The sequence below is a fragment of the Capsicum annuum genome, unplaced genomic scaffold, assembly GCF_002878395.1.
Source record: "Capsicum annuum cultivar UCD-10X-F1 unplaced genomic scaffold, UCD10Xv1.1 ctg1714, whole genome shotgun sequence".
NCBI classification, from domain to species: Eukaryota; Viridiplantae; Streptophyta; class Magnoliopsida; order Solanales; family Solanaceae; genus Capsicum; species Capsicum annuum.
In genome coordinates, this window is record NW_025822785.1 from 365,802 (window position 1) to 383,712 (window position 17,911).

The window sequence follows — 17,911 nt, forward strand, 5'->3', positions numbered from 1 at the left end:
CAAACCCTTTTTGCTGGAAAATATGTTGTATGTATAGTAGCATTAAAATTATTTTATATTTATATGTATGTATTATTTTATTTATTTGCTTGAATTTCCGTATAAAAATTCTGAATCTGTCACTAAGTATATCCTATAAAAATATTTTACACAATCATGAGCCTATTTGGATGAAAATATAGGTTATAACTCAAAAGTTAAACGTCATAAGTTATGAATTTCAACTTATGACTTTAATTTGGCTTAAAATAAGTACTTGAAAGCACTTTTAAATCTTATTCAAACACTATTAAAGTCAAAAACTCTTTAAATTAGTTTGACTTAAAAACATTTAAAATAAATAAATCCATTCCGCCTCAAAGTCACTTATATATAAAATTAATTACAGCCCCTTTGGGATAGGCAGAGAGACTGAGCTTATGATATAGTACTCCTATATATAAAAGGAAAGTAGTGTGGCATGGCATCTATGTTTATGTAGCTCCCCTCCATAATGATAAAACTTGGAAGTTTCGTAATTTCTCTTTTATGGACCATCTCATTTGCAATTGCTGCACACGTTGGCTCTATCAAGACCAAAACTTTGCATTTCAAAGAAGCCCCAAAATTCTACAATTCCCCAACTTGTCCTTCTTTTAACTACTACCACTCCACCGACACGAATAATATTACTAACAATACACAAATTTGCTTCCAAAATGCAGTAAATGTTGCCATGACTCTTGATGCTGCTTATCTCCGTGGTTCGATGGCTGCCATTCTTTCTGTTCTTCAACATTCTTCTTGTCCTGAAAATGTTATATTTCACTTTGTGGCTTCGTCTTCTGCTAATACCGATTATTTAAATGTCACGCTTTCTACTTCATTTCCTTATCTTCATTTCACAATTTATCTTTTCCAAGATTCAGCTGTGGCTGGATTGATTTCCACGTCGATTCGCGCTGCTTTGGATTGTCCTTTAAATTATGCTCGGAATTATCTAGCTGATCTTCTTCCTGGATGTATCCAAAAGGTTTGTGTACCTTGCTCTAGGCCTTGGTTCTATGTTTTGATTATTTTCTACATTTTGATGTGTGAGTGCGTGTGAAATATGAATGCATTACTGCATATGAAATTAAGAATGATTAGTTAGGGAAATTTGGCCCTTTGAATAATGTTGTTGAAGGTAAATTAAAACTCGGTCGCTAGGGCCGTTTGTCCATAGAGTTTAATTAATTTCAAAATTTATAACACTCCATCTAGAGATTATTTAAATATATTATTTGCTTATTAAATTAACTAACTATTCCAATTTCATGCTTGAAATATATAATCTGAAGCTCGAAAAAATTCTGATTCGCCAGTGTCTACTTGATGTAATAAAAGAAAATCCTTGGTGTATGGGTCTTGTTCCTAACATATTTGTTTTGCACGTATGTAGGTTGTGTACCTGGATTCAGATCTTGTTCTTGTAGATGACATTGCCAAGCTAGCTGCTACACCTCTAGGTGAAGAATCAGTTTTAGCAGCACCAGAATACTGCAATGCAAATTTCACTACCTATTTCACCCCTACTTTCTGGTCAAACCCTTCTCTTTCTTTGACTTTCGCAAACCGAAAGCCTTGTTATTTCAACACGGGTGTAATGGTAATTGACCTTCAAAGATGGAGAGCTGGAGATTATACAACAAAAATTGTAGAATGGATGGAACTTCAGAAGAGAATGAGGATTTATGAATTGGGTTCATTGCCACCTTTTTTACTTGTTTTTGCTGGAAAAATAGCTCCAGTGGATCATAAGTGGAACCAACATGGTCTTGGAGGAGATAATTTTCGGGGACTGTGTCGTGATTTGCACCCTGGTTCGGTTAGCCTATTGCATTGGAGCGGAAAAGGGAAGCCCTGGGTACGGCTCGATGCAAGCCGCCCTTGCCCGTTAGACGCCCTCTGGGCGCCTTATGATCTGCTGCAAACACCTTATGTTCTTGAATCCTGAGGTAAAAGTAACACTACTTTTTATTAGAGTTTAAATTTCATGCATTGATGGAACATTTTTTTTCGCCTATTATCAAGTGAAATTGATAGAAAATAACAAATAGAAAAAAATACATAAAGTAGCATACTTAAGTATTAAATTGCAACACTTTTATCAAATTACATTTTGTAGCATATGTATTTATATTTTTGTAGCAACAGTTTACAAAAATACGAAATACATATCGATCATAAGGGCATTAAAAATCATATGTATTTGTATTTTTGTAGCAACAGTTAGCAAAAATATAAAATACAACTTGCTATATTATGTAATTATGAAACTGTTGCTATGAAACTCATAATTAAGGGGATAAGGATGCTATTTGTGAAGTTTACCCTACCAAATACTATTAATAAGAAGCATAATGATAAATTCATCAATAAAATAACACAATGACCTACTATAATTGGTTAATTCAATTGTATATATAGTATAACTATGTTTATATAACTTGAATCTTTTTTTATACTTATTAAAATATTTAACTTTTATATTTACAAGATAATATTCTAAAAATTATTTACATTATCTATGCAGTTTAACCGTTATAACATATTATTACTTTTTATGCCCCTTTTTGTGACACAATTGCTAGTTAAAGAGTCAAACAAGCTTCTCGATCTTAATTATTTCATGTGTCCTTTCAATATTTTGAATGGTTAATTATTATATGACTCGCAGTAATTTTTTACAAAGTTTCTAAATACGTTAATTTTTTTAAAAAAAAATTAAAAATTTTGCGTCCGAGTTCACACTGAAAATTAGATAATTTGATCTTCATATGATGAATCATGCCACATAAAATGGGATGAATAGAATATTATTTTCATAATATTATATCAGGTTTAATTTGCTATGATATATTATTACCTGGTTATTGATTTGAACGTCACGAATAATTCGAAAGTGCACTCATTAATTAAATATTTGTGATTATCTAATGTAAATATATATGTTGTTCGAGTTAGTTTGTAACGTACACTTTGGTTGATTTTCAGAAGCTATAAGAAGTTGGAGCACAAGAGAGAGTAGAGATCTGTGTACTCATGATTAGGAGATCCTCCTCATTGTGTTATGTACAGTAAGATTTTCTTTTCATGTCTAAGGTAACGGCTGTTTCTTGTATATTGGAGTAAGTATACAGTTTGGAGTTTTAGTGTGGTGCTTATTAAGATGAACTGTTTTTTGATAATTGTTTAATTGAGAATAAGTTATTTCGAGATTAATTATTTTGAAATTAATTATCTCATTTATGAAAAAAGAATAACAATATAATTTCGAAATAACTAATATTGGAATGAGTTATCTCATGTATTTTGTACCCATTAAATATTGAATAAACTCATCATAAAATAAATCTCAAAATTATTTCTCTCTTATTCTTTATTCCAAACTAGCATTAAACATGACTTGCATGACAGTTTACCAGGTGAATCTTTATTTTGACTGAATTCAATCGTTGATAAATGGTATTTTGGTGATTTCAAATATACACCTCTTTTCTCTAAGTGATTTTGCCATTAACTCTTTAAGGATTTACCTTTTCCGAATTTACTTTCTATCAAAATGAGTTTATATGAGCACCTTTTAACTTGTAAACTACTACTATCTTGTTTTGTTCAAATACAAAGACATTGGATCAAGGAAATTAGAATCAGAATTATTCAACTTCACGAAATCAATAAGACCGAGTTTCTCACTTTTCTCTTCTATAAATATACGCTGTATTAAATTAAAGTTACATTTATTGACTTATCTAAAAGAATTATATTTTATACGGTACATATAATGATCACAAAAATGAAAATAGTAATCTGAAAAAGAAAGATGGAGTACGACTTTTACACACGTTATTAAGCACCATCACATGATCTTCTTTTAAACTCTTCCCCTATTCATCTTGCATGCATTACTGCATTTCTTTGAGTTAAAAAAGAAAAAGACTTTTGTCTCATTCAGTAAATATCCTTAGTCCAATGATTACCCTTACGTGGTTTCATACCGTACGCATAACACATGAAGGGGTCGTTTGAAAGAGTATATAACATTCATGTAAAATATAGTGTATTAATACTATTTGTATTAATTATACATGTATTATTTTTTATATATTATTTAATTTGATGTATAAGAAATAATACATCTTACATAATTTTTATAAAAGAAATGTTTATTTATAAAAATAATCTTCTTTGATTTTGTACACTTTTTTGCAACAAAATTTTTTTATAATCTCAAATATAATTAGTATTGTTGAACTAGTATATAGAGGTTTTGGATTAATTGCAAGACATTCGCCTTTGCCTATGAAATATTACTCCAACGAATTAACATAGTCGAAAAAAAAATAAAATATAAGACGTAAAATTAAGAAACAGTCTCAATTTTATTTTTAATCTTTTTAAAAACCCTCGAAGCAAAGCAAAAATATGTTACAATTATTTAAATCAATTATTCATTGTTGTAGATTAAAATGATGAGAAAAAAATTGTGAAATGTTTTGAAAAGATTTACTAGTGCAAATTAAAATGGCGAGAAAGGGAATGATGAAATATTTTGAGAGGGAAATTGAGGGGTATTAAAGTCATTTAATAAGTTAATGTATGTATTAAAGACTTTGCATTATTAATATATAAAAAATGGGTGATATTAGTAATACACACCCTAATATACAATAAAGTGTATAACTAACTTGCATTAGTTATACATTGACTAAAAATTATACCAAACAAGATATTCTTAATACACATTAATTAATATATGCATTATTTTTATCAATACACTCTATCAAACGATCCCGAAATGTATGAAAAGAGGAAAAAAGGAAATTATTCTTTAAAAAAGGTAGGAAGTGTTCGGGAGAGAGTAAATTTTATGACTTAGATTCGAGAATAACCACATTCAATGTTAATAATTGGATTATCAATTTAACTATTTATTGATATTTTTTATAATTTATTTGACCTATTTTTCTTTTTAATTCGTTTAAAAAAGATTGATTATTTCTCTTTTTAGCAATTCTTTAATCCTAACTTTTCGTTTGATATTTTAAGACCACAAAATTAAAGAAAATTATGATACATTTGATATATTTTTAATTTCAGATCATAGAATTCATTTTTTCTTATTTTTTTGAACTCCATCTCAAATAAAAAAAAAAGTCAATTAAGTTGAAACAGAAAAAAATAATTAATATATATAAATATATAAATTAAAGATATAGAATGTGTTTGATATGAAAGGAAATAATTTTCTGAAAAATGTTTTTCAATCTTCTCATATTTGATTGGCTTAAATGTTTTGAAAACTATTTTTCAAATCAACTTATTCCTAATATCTAAGAAAAATTACTTCCCTTCAAAGAGTAAAGAAAATATTTTACAAAATTTTTCAAAATTTTCTTTCAACCTCACTCTGAAGTTGAAATATTCATACAACTCTCAAAATCACTCACCTCTATCCCGACACCCAATCCCAACCACCCCCACCCCCTACCACTCCCACACTCCTCATCCAAAAAACATATTTAATGTTTTAAAAATAGTTCAAATTTTTTTTTACCTTATCCCCTATCCTACCCCCTCCCCCATCCTCCCTCCTCCCTATCAGCCCCCTCTAAAAAAATATTATTTTTTAAAAAATAAATTTAAACTTTTTTTTATCCCACCTCCTACTCGACCCCACCCCCACCCTTACTCCCCCCTCCTTCCCCCCTCCCCCCCCCCCTCAAAAAATAAATTTTTTTAATTTTTTTTTCAGAAAAAAACTCAAAACACTTTTCACATCCCTCCCCCCTCCACCGAAAAAAATTAATTTTTTTTAAGAAAGTTTAAAACTTTTTTCTTATCCTATCCTTCTTATCTTTCGTCCTCATCAATTTTTTTAAATATAAAAAAATACTTTTAAAAAATATTTTTCTACTTACACAATGAACACAAAAATATAAGTAAGAAATAACTTATTTTCCTAGAAAGTGATTTCTGTCTTCATATTGAACACACCCTAAAAAAATTATTTTTCGAATTTAAAAATTATTTTTATAAAAAGTATCTTATACTTTTAAGTTAAATACTAAAATGTATTTTTTGAAAAATATTTTTTCGTTCACCAACCAAACACTAAAAAAAATATTCTTCATTCACCGATCTAATAAATAAAAATTAAACTTCTTTTTCGTAAAATTATTTTCTAAAAAGTATTTTTCATCAAAATATTTTCCTTCATACCAAACACACCCATAGAGTTCAATCAAATCCGTAGCTCAACTTCTAACTTTCCCCTAGAAGTGTCGGTAGAGTTTGTTTGTGTTGGGCGGGACAAGAGGAGGAAAAAACCACATGACGAAAACATGCAGCATAGCAAAGGCAACGCACAGTTGACACGCATATCAGTTCTTGGAGGACTAAAAAGGAGACCAATCATGTGGCACTTGGGTCCTACTACTAATTAAATTAATTTACTCCCCCTATCTCTTCGCCTAAGATAACGTTTATTTCATAATAATGAGTACTTAATACAAGTAAATAATTTATAACAATATGAGTTGATCACGTAATTTAATATTGTTTAGTCATGTGAACAATTTGTAACAATATGAGTTGATCATGTAATTTATTGTTTAGTACGTAAATAATCCATTTTAGTTATGAATTAAATGATTGGACTCAGGGGCGGCACAATAAATATGATGGCCTAAAGCAAAACTTCACTGAGGGGTCTTAAGATTTTATTACAAAATAATAATAACACGTTAGTATATAATATTACTTGGAGTCTATTTTTCTAGTTTCTTCCTCTATTCTAATTTATATGATATCTTTCTCTTTTCCGAAATTCAAACCTTTTGACTTTTAAAATGTGCTTAAACATAAATTCTTTAACTTTTTGAAAATTCGAAACGGCACATAAATTGAGATAAATAGTGTTTTATCCTCTTCATTTTGTTCTAAAATAGGTATGTATTGGAGATTAAGGAAAGAATTTGTGTAGTCTTTCAAAATTAATCTTGTTTTAGTACTTTCTTCATTTCATTTTACTTAACCTCTTTTGACTTGACACACCCATTAAAAAAAATATTAATTTGAGTTTATTTTGTAAAATTAACCCTATCAATGATGTCTTGAAACTCGAAATCTAACAATTACTATTTCCTTTAATCATTTAATACCGAGGGTAATATGGGAAAAGAAGTAATAAAACACCCTTTATTTGTGAAAAATGAACAACTAATGTGAAAAAACCATAGTTAGAAAGAAGATCAAGTAAAATGATACCGAGGGGATATATGAAATTTTATACCATTAAAGAGTTACTTTTTTCGTCAAGGCATTTAATTAATTGGAAGTAAGTTAGTAAAAATACTTTTTATTTTCAATAATAATTTATTTTTCAAGGATTTTCTCAAATTAGAAACACTATTTATTTATAAACGAAATTATATACACATATTAAAAAATTTAAGGGCCCGAAAATTCGAGATCTAAAGCAGCGGCTTTAGTTGCTTTAGGCGTGAGCCGGCCTTGATTGGACTCACTACTAGAAATTATCCCTATTGCAACAGATTTTTTAGCAACGGTTCCAAAAGCATTACCATAGAGGGTCTATTGCAACGGTTTCAACCGCTGCAAAAGAAAATTGTTCTAATATAACTATTTCATGCTATAACCGTTGTTATTGTTTGATAACCATTGCAATAGGGTATTTTATAGCAACGGTTGTCTGAACCGTTGCCATAGAATCAACTATGGCAACGGTTTTTTGAAAAAAAGAAGCTATCCCATCGGTTTCTTTATTCCCACCACAAAATTTTGTTGCCTTTTTATAATTTCACATTGTCTCAAACCAAAAAAAATCACCAAATCGAATCCGCCACTGCTCCGACCACCATCCTACTGCTCCGACCACCATACTTCGATCATCATACCACTGCTCCGACCACTGTATCACTACTCCGACAACCGCACCTTAATTTCGAAGCTGCTCCAACCACCACTTCAAAAAGCTGGAAAGTGTGACCACTATACCTCGATTTCAAAGTTGCTCCACTGTAGAACAAAACATCCATGTCTAAGCTTCGATTTAATGTTCAGGTAACTGTCATTTCTCAATTTTTTTTGTATTTATTTGATGTGTTTATCAAATGTTTAATGATTCATACCAATGAAATGATTTAATGCTTAGGTAACTGTCATTTCTCAATTTTTTTTTTGTATTTATTTGATGTGTTTATCAAGTATTTAATGATTTATACCAATGAAATAAATCTTTATTTTAAATTGTATTGTAGAAGATTGATGAATCATTGATGTTGTCACGATGAAAAATCCATATCGAACCTGGCACTCGCGAGAAAGCTGTGAGTACTTGTACTTTTCCAATCGACCTTGTTTTTTTATTGCACTTCAAATATCTAATTATACATTAAATTTAGATTTGAATAAAGAATTACTTGGGATGGACAATCGGTGTTATTTTTAGTATAGACCTATCCAGGACGAGTTGGGTGATAGTGTTTTTGATAGAGGACAAGGTGGGTGATAATGGTTTTGATAGAGGACAAGGTGGGTGGTAGTGTCTTTAAACGATTCTATCTGATTGATCGATACTCTGTTGTAGCCTCAAGGTTGATGGGGGCATATATTTACTATATCCAGTTAACATTGTGTTGATAATCATCAAAGTTCGAAAGTAGCTGATTTGTTTAAATCAGCTTACCAGAAAACATCTGATCTGTTGTAGTTTCTGCTAAGTAAGATGCTTATGAATTTTAAATAACATTGTGAATTATTTTAAGATAAAAAGTTTGTTTATTTATCATGGGCATAAGGTGTTGCAATAATAGTAATGAGAAAATTATAGTTACATTCTTTCTTAGTGGAATGTTAAGCAACAAAAAGAATGTGCAACATTACATTACACAGAATTTCTTCCATGTTACAGCATGTTAAAGAAGTATCAAATGTATTTAGTATAGCACGTTTTATCCTTGTAATCGGTAACTGAGTGATGGATAATTTTTATAATTTTGTTTGCTCCAAGGTCATTCTGTTGGATTGTTTAATCTTGGAAACACATGCTACACGACTCTACAACGCAATGTTTGCATTCAGATCCGGAACTGAAGTCTTCTCTGACCGAGTGAGAATTTCATTCTTGCACCCTTTATTTTTTCCTTTTATAGTGGTGATGCCCATTCCATCTTATGTGCACCTGTACTTGTTACTTTTGACTAATGCAGGTACCGGGTAACTCGATGTACCAAGGATTGGTCTAATGAGAAGAAATCACTGAGTGTTTTCTTTTCTGCTAAGATTTGAACCTTGGTCCCTTAAGGTCTGCACCCTTGGGGTCAATCCCTCCTTCCCTTTTTTGGGTAGTCTTTTGCTTTAGTATTGAGTTCCCAAAACTTAATTGGATTCAATCTGGTCATTTTTATAACCTGTAAGTTTTGTTTTGTCATTGGTTTGAATATCAAATAAGTTGCATTCTACGTAAATTGGTCGAAAGCTGCTTAGTTAGAAATTGAAACAGGAATCAAAAGTCTCTTTTTGATGGGACTAAATATTAATCAAACTTATTGTTATTGATGTGCTTTCGGAAGTGAAGATTATTCATTTTCTTAACTCTTAGGTTAGAGATATAGGTCTGATTCTTGATATGATGGCAGTAATGTTAGAGAACATCACAAGTATCCAAGTGGTAGCAAGAACTACTATTGCTGCTGTTTACCGTGCTTCTCAAATCATAGCTTTTATGCCAAATTTGTCATACCAAAACAAAGTAAGGCTGATTGTCATTTGAATTTATTAGACTGTTATTTTCATATTGAGCTAAGAATCTATCTTCTCGTTATGTTTAGGCATTCCCAGAGGATTTATTTCATCAGTTACTCCCTGCTATGGTCCACCTGATCACGAAACGTGCGTTGGAGCTCACCGAATCTTTTCTTTTGTCCTTGTTCCATCTTCTGTTTCCCCTCAGAAGGTATCGAAGGAAACCCGCCTAAGGAAGGCAGCAGATTTTTCAAGAGCACTCTCTAGAACTGTTTCTGTCTTCTCTTCTTCAGCTGCTCTTTTTGGAAAGTTAAGAGATTAGAGGTCTTCTTCACAAAGGTCTTCGTCACTCGAGAAGGGTAATATTGAAATGGAACAGAAAGGTAATAATAGTGGGATGCTCAATAGAATAAAGTCAACATATAGCGTGAGAGGGTCTCCTGCATCTGTTGAAGAGTCTACAAACAAACCAATTAGCTAAGTGGTAGGTTCTGTAACCATCTTCACCATCTTAGTACATATAGCTGTTACTCCTAGATTCCTTTGCATGATCCATTCCTTAGCACCTTTTGCATACGTATCTTATATTCATGCTTATTTATATCATTCTAATTGCTGGAAATTTCTTGAAAGGTGTTGTTCATATTGTAAAATATTGTCTGGAATAATCATTTGAAGCAAATCGAGGGCACATGTCAGAGATACAAGGTAAGTGAGGTTGATGTATGCATTTGAAGCATTTGGTATTTGTTGTTGTTGTTAAGCTGTTCATTTGGTATTAGATGATAGCAGTGTTACAAATCCTAGATGTTTATAATCCTTTGACCTGTTAGTGTAACATGAAAGTTGTACATCATTTTGATACCTTGTTTTACATGATTGATTCCCTACAATATACATAGGAGATAAGGTCTTTCAAATCATGGACAGATTTCAGCACCCTCTTGGTGATAGTTTTGTTGATAAAATGTACTAATAGAAAATGGATTACAGGAAATAGTCAAGAAAACTAGTAGTTATGCATCTCTGGCGAGTTTTGTTTCAGAGAGTGGAACTACAATATGCAAAATTAAGGACTACATTGATAGCAAATGACAGAAACAACTTGTAGCCCGAGTGCATACCAGTATGGGGCTTCCTTTGGCGCTTATTATGACCTGCAAGACATTTTCTGTAACTCTGTTTGCCATCATCGAACTCAGCCAGTAGATAAAACCTAAGTAAAATATCAAGACTAAATTCTGCCTTGGTAGACACAAGTAGTACCTGTTGTATTCTTTTAGCTGGAAAAATGGACTCAACAGTAGTGAAACTAGGCATACTCTTAGAGTACTTGAAGATATTTGCACTAACATGATCAGGAAACCTTCCAAGTTTCAAATCAATAAGTGATGAGTTTTTAGAAATTGAACCAGACTTATCTTCACCAGAAAGTACTCTTGCCACTGAACCAAAAATGTTGCCAACACCTCTCATTTAGTCACTAACATTGGTTTTCTCATCAAATTTTGATCTGAATAGCTCCTCAATTGTGTGTTGCATTTTGAATGTTTGTATCTAAATGCTTAAAGAATGTATGGTATGAACAGTGCCAAAAAAGCGTCTACTTGTTGTAGTACCCCGTTTTCTACGTGGAAGGCGGGATTAGACTTGACAAACTCTTTTTGGGATTGCGTTGAAAGAAGGGTGTGAGAGTCATCACCTAACGTATTAAGGTGCGTTAGGGCACCGGTCTAGGATACTACGAACCTATTTTTGGTTATTAAGTCTTAGTTCACCAGAGTTCGGGAAAGGGTTCAAATTACCTCAAAAGAAAGGTGTTAGGCACCTTTCGAGGTCCACAAAGGTGGTTCCTGGCCGAATTCATACTTTACGTGGGGATTGTGCGTGATCAAGTAAAGTCTCTTGTTTTATTATTAATTTAAAAGACAAGTAATGAAATAATTAACAAACAAACACATATTATTTGTTAATGCTAATTGTCGATTATCTAGGTGATAAAATAAATAGAAACATGGAAATAAGATAAGTGAGGAGAAAGAAACAACATAATTTATAATAAAAAGGGAACTGCTTTATAATAAACTAACTACCCCAAATAAACATGTAAAATAATTAAAAAGACTAAAATAAATTGTCCAACTCAAACAAAGAGATGTTTTGGTTTTATTCGGATCAGCTCCAACTTATTTAATCATTCAACCTAAGGGCCGAACTTGTAGACAAGTGAAATTGTCATTAGCCTCGCTGTTAATATTTTGTTGGGATCATCATTTCCGAAAAGAGCTACCCGTCCCACCCCACCTAGGATGGCTATCATGTCTAAGGTCGTTCTATGACAAGGATAAAACTAACGTTTTTAGTAATATTTAATGTCCCCACTTATCATCCAAGATGCGTTGGAATTTACTATTTTGGATTTATGTTCTAGACTAAAAGAAAGCTATGTTGCCTAGGACTCGAAGCGCGAACACATTAGACAACAAGTACCATGTAATAATCCCAAGTTAGCCTCTTGATTAGTTAATGTTAATTAATGTGATGACATGCAAAGATGAGAAAATTAAATTATCATTAACCTATAGGCATGGTGTCTAAATGTTCAACGAGTAGCAATAAAGGACGACTGTGATTCGCGTATGCAACATCATTATGCGTGTTTATGAGAGGTGTTAAAAGTGTGGTAAATGTGTCAAACAAAAATGTGCTTATGAATTGATTGTTGTAAAATATGAATGAGAACATAAGAAATCAACAAGAATATTAAAAGGCATTAACATGTTAAGGATGCCATAATACTTATTCTAGTGTTTAAACATATCGAAAAGTGCTCAAAAGTATGTATTTTTATATAACAGCAGTTGTATTATTGCAGAAATTTCATAGTGATATACTGAAATTAGATTTGTTGTGCCAAAATTGTATTCTTAATGGACAGTGAATTAACGCGTGGGGGGAGAAGAAATTTAATGTAAATACGCCAAACATGCTCAAATAAACTATTTAACCTACTGAAAGTCTGTTAACATGTTAAAAATACATTGACAAAGTTGTTTTAATATAGACATGCTGGAAACTTGATTTGTTGAAAAATATTAAATAAGTTTGTTCAACATGCTGAAAATGCTCAAGTAGACTATTTAACAAGTAGGAAATGTAATAACTTGCAGGTTAAGATATGAAAAATGCTTGAATTAATTGTCAGTCATGTAAGAAAATATTACTGGGTCTATGATCAATTTTAATGTACTAACATGTCGAAAATCAATTCAACGTGATAGAAATACATCAATATTCTCAATGTCGATATAAGGTGTCGATTTTAGTTAGATCAAGGATGATTAATAAATCATAGAAAATGATTCCTATGTTAACAAGTAATAATTTTGTGCCTAAGTGACCCATGTAGCATGTAATACACGCAAAGCCTAGATTGTGCCTATCTATGCCATTCAAAGAGCACGTAAATCCCCGCCCTCCAAAACAGTCCACAAACTTATATTATTACAATAATAAGAATAATGTTTTACAATAATGTTACAGACCAAAGAAAAATAAAGGAAAAACACCTAGTTTAATATTCCGGCGGCTCTTCGGTGCTTGAAACTTGTTAAACACAGTGAGACAGCATGGCAAGCACAAAGAGGCAAACGACAATATACGAATATGTCTCAGATAGTTGCACAAAAGAAGCCAGATCATAGCAAACAAGAACATCATTATTCTGCATTAGTCCGTATAGACATGCTTTCTATGTATGTAAGTACATCGACACGAAATTTACCAGCAAGTAGCAGTAAAAGAGACGATGAAATAAGAAGCAAAGTTAAGTTGAAAGTATCCTTTCCTATTTAGTTTCGGGATAAGTTTAAACTAGGGTCAACTTAAAATGAGCACTTGTCCTAGAATATAAGGAAATATGGGTCCTAATGCTTACCAAATTAAATATCTTTGAGGCTTATTTTCAACGCAATCGATCGTTCATCAATCCGCTTTCTGAGTAAAAAGTTATGACCGTTTTACTGAAGACTGTCCGTGTTGAAAAAGCTAAGGTCACTATAGCAACACACTTGTCCTTATAGTAATAGCATATTGCTATAGTGATGATACAACAGCTTATAACCCATTTTTGTTCGGTTTCAGCCCCCCAAACCCAAAATTTCACTCCTAAGTCCTAGAGGGGTAATTTTTTCTTGGTACGGGTGAAAATTCTTCATTGAGGTAAGTTTCTTTCGTCATCTTCTTCGTTTTAATTTCAATTCTTTAACATCATAGAATCATTAGAACAACCTTTAATGCTGAAATTCTTGGGAATTGAACGCTAAGTTCATGATATTTTGGGAAAAATTGATAGGTTGAGTTAATATCACCTAGAATCACTTTTAAATTGTTAATTAACAATCCCTAGCATGAATTAGTGATTCTAAAACATGAAAATTGATAGTTGGAGATCTTGAACTCAATAAAGATGGGACATTTAGCCTAAAAACTCCATTAATGGCGTTGGGTTGAGCTTGAAGGAACTATTTTGATGTATAATTGACCCTTGAGTAATGTTGTAGACCCCTAAATAAGGGTAGAACTAGCGGGTTTAAATTTTCAAAGTATTTATTTGAAGAGTAGTTTATTAATTACTCTTATAATTATTATTTATAGATGATTAGTCTTCGAAAATGTGAAAAATAAGGATGATCATCCATGACATGCATAGCTTACTTGTTGTAACAGCTTGGCGCCAGATAGGTGATGTCGCCTAAATTACAACTCTCAGAAAGTATAAAGCAGTCACTAAATTAAATATAGAATCCGATAAGAATGGGGTCTTACCCAAAGAGAATAGGATAAAATTCGATCACGTATTTGTCCAGGTAATTGGTAATTAAGTAAAAGAAGGAGGGATTTTTCTGAAATAGAAAACATCCGAACAGTTGTTGTTCTAATTTGTAATCAATATGAGATGAGCATTAGGATTGTTATCCCCGTGATTTCATAACTCCACAAATTGCTTGTGCTAGCAACTACCCTAATGCATTTCACGCAAAATCTAACAAGATAGGCTCATATAAACGTCTTCCAACCTTGATTAGATAAATTTCACTTGACTCTTTTCGGACTCGGAGTATTGCACAACTAACTCTTATTCTTGATCTTAGATTAACTATTCCTGTTACGGCTCTAATTATTAGATGAAGGTTGATAACTTCAAATCTTTATTGTTATTTTCTTTTCCTAATCTATACCTCTCTCCCATGCATGTTTTGAATACATATGAGTTCCTAATATATGCATTCATTAGACGAGCAATTATAATGAAGGAAATACCAACACATGAAAATGCAACAGTTTAGATTTGCCTCACACTTATTTTAATTTGTTAATTCACCATGATAATCAAAACCCTAGTTGTGGTTTTTACATACTAATAATTGCAAGAACACAAGAATAATTCATAAATGTAAGCACTGTCATGGACTTACAATGAGAATGAAACTTCAAAATTTCAACGTTAATTAAAATCCTAGAAATGATGTTTGAAATTTCCATGAATATGCCTTAAACCATACAAAATAATATTGTCAAATCAAAATAGTGTCTAACATGCACTACAAAAAAAACTGCGTTTAGCAAGAGACCGATAACATTGCTAATCAGCAGAAATCCATCGCTAAATCCATTTAGAGACGGATCAGCGACAAAATATTATTTGTTGCTATATTGCGCGTTGCTAACCATTTAGAAATGGAAAAATAAAATCCGTTGCTAGATTTGCAACGGAATAGAGACGTCCTATATCCGTTGCTATATTTTAGCAATGAATATATTCGTTGTTATATTTATAAGTGTCGTTACTAATTTCATGTTGTATTTCGTCATTTTGATTATTTTCTAACCAAATATTTCATTGCTAGTCCGTCGCTAGAAATTCTCAATTTTTGTGACAAAAAATATTTTCCTCAATCCGTTGCAAATGTTTTAGTTTGGTAATGAGTAATTTTGTCGCTAAATCTGTCGTCATTACTTTTCTTTCAATATCTTTTTATTTGTATTTTGAATATTAATAGAATATTATAAAATTCTTATAATACCCAGTATTCACATAAAAAAAGCCACATATATATAGATAGCAAAATCTTCTTATAATATCCAACATGCATATTAAAGAACCCATATATATAGATAGAAAAAGTCTAAACATCCTCAATACCAAACATAGCAACATCTAAACACGTAAGTATGTCCAAAATATCCTCAATACCTACATCCATCAAGTGTAATTTTTTGTTGAACAATTTTAAACGTTTCAATAAAATAGACCATCAAAAACCAACAAAATAGACCATAAAAAACTAATGCACTGATCGTCAAAGGTATCATAATTGATCAAGATCATTGCAATCATCATTTAAGGAATCGAGATAGTCCAAAGGAGTAGCCGGAGGTGTGACAACTGATCGTGAAGAAACCAACTTTTGTACCTCTTCAATGACAATAGGAAAAAATTAATTTTTAAGTGCGGAAATCAATCGCTTCACAAACTCATCCAAATCTGAATTTGCAGCTGGTACCGATTCATGTGAAGCTGAAGATGAAGTCTTTCCACAAGAAATTCACAGAGTTTGTCTGTAGTAGCCTTTGGCTTCAGATCCAAGACCAAATACTCTTCGCTTCTTTTCTCCTCTGGCAGCTTGGTAATATGCTTCAATTTGATCAATAATAGATTTTGATAATGTTTTTTCTCGTAATATTTCGTCAAATCTTTCCTGTAATAGTGGAAGTCAAATTATAATGGATTGTACTTACAAATGATTAGATACAAAAAGTACTTTAAACTAAAAAATGAGAATTAAGTAAACTATTACATTAAGGTTTAATCTTACATGGACGATTCGGGAACATTCATCAACGAAAGATTTTCCATCATTACCATGTGTGTGAACATGAAAATGTTTGCTGTCGGATCTCGACCCATTTCAGCAGCCTGTAAAAAAGAAGTGTTAAGCATTGTACTAGAACAAAACTGCTGGAACATTTCATGTAAGCTAGAAATATTTGCAAAGCCATAATTCAAGTGGAACGTAGTTGGTCATCAGGTAAATATTATTAGTCGCGCGGTCAGAACTATGTTATCCAGTTTACATTGTTCTTACTAAGCAATGATTGGAAAGAGATTGATAAATTTTATTGCATCAAAACTACTGAGAACATATGCTAATAATGAACATTTGGAAATTTCCAGTCAGATTCCAGTGTGAAGGCTATATAAGATGAAGACCAATCACATAAAACAGACAGGTAATTTTCAGAATCATAAGGTCTTGATTCTACCTAATACATCTCAAAGAACATGTAAATATACAAATCCTCAGTAATATACCACTCTGCGATATATAAGCACAGTTTACATTGCAGTTTTTCAGGTTACAAGACAACAACAGAACACAACATACCAAATACTACACAGGAGACAGAAATAGTGAGAAGTGATCAACATTTGTGATAAATAGTAAACAGAAACGCAACAATAGCATAACGTTGAACTAAGTTTAGACTGTATCACAACAAATTACAGTTTAATACTTGAAATATATACTTACAAGTCTCTTTCGGTACTTTCCAATTGAGATAGATCCTCCCGTGTGAGTTCCAGCAGCACTTTTTTGCCTCCACGATGATTCTGTGCATTTATTTTGGACTTTTCAACACACTTTGGATCTGCCCAAAGTTGCTGCCAGCTTTCCCAGACATCTTCATGTATAAAATCTTGCCTAATTCCTTTTTCTTTGATTTTAGCAATGAAATTTCTATACACAGTTGCTGCCTTACTCTGCCAGTGTTTCTTTACTACAACATCAATAATGGAAAAATCCCAATAGAAGTGTTTCTGAAATAAATTTTCAAGATAACACATTAATATCATATTTATAAAAATGAGTACACTTTGCAAAATCAATTATGATGAAGATGTATACCTTGAATTCCCCAAAATAGCCATCTTTTATGTCACATGAGACACCTTTCCGATTGACTCCATTGTGATCAAGTTCACTTTTGAAAGACTCGTGTATCCTATTGGAGCATGCTTTAGAAGGTTGCAATCTATATCAATATGAAGACATTATTT

The 17,911-nt window shown here is 31.8% G+C and overlaps 1 protein-coding gene and 1 long non-coding RNA gene across 7 annotated transcripts; both read left to right on the plus strand.

Annotated features, from left to right (window-relative positions):
• Positions 1-285: 285 nt before the first annotated feature.
• On the plus strand, positions 286-3,254 carry LOC124890402 (probable galacturonosyltransferase-like 1). The gene is made up of 3 exons (XM_047402243.1): positions 286-1,012; positions 1,421-1,976; positions 3,016-3,254. The coding sequence occupies exons 1-2, from the start codon at positions 494-496 to the stop codon at positions 1,973-1,975; spliced, it is 1,074 nt and encodes a 357-aa protein (XP_047258199.1). The 5' UTR covers positions 286-493; the 3' UTR covers position 1,976; positions 3,016-3,254.
• Positions 3,255-6,188: 2,934 nt separating this feature from the next.
• LOC124890403 lies at positions 6,189-17,601 on the plus strand. Of its 6 annotated transcripts, none has more exons than XR_007049151.1 (8): positions 6,189-8,106; positions 8,304-8,372; positions 9,056-9,154; positions 9,255-9,349; positions 9,684-9,796; positions 9,876-10,497; positions 16,349-17,082; positions 17,200-17,600. It is a non-coding gene; the product is annotated as an uncharacterized LOC124890403 (long non-coding RNA). The 6 variants fall into 6 exon arrangements; XR_007049152.1 differs by having other exon boundaries at positions 6,197-8,106; positions 9,876-10,273; positions 10,423-10,497; positions 16,349-17,601; XR_007049150.1 differs by having other exon boundaries at positions 6,197-8,106; positions 16,349-17,601.
• The last annotated feature ends 310 nt before the right edge of the window (positions 17,602-17,911 follow it).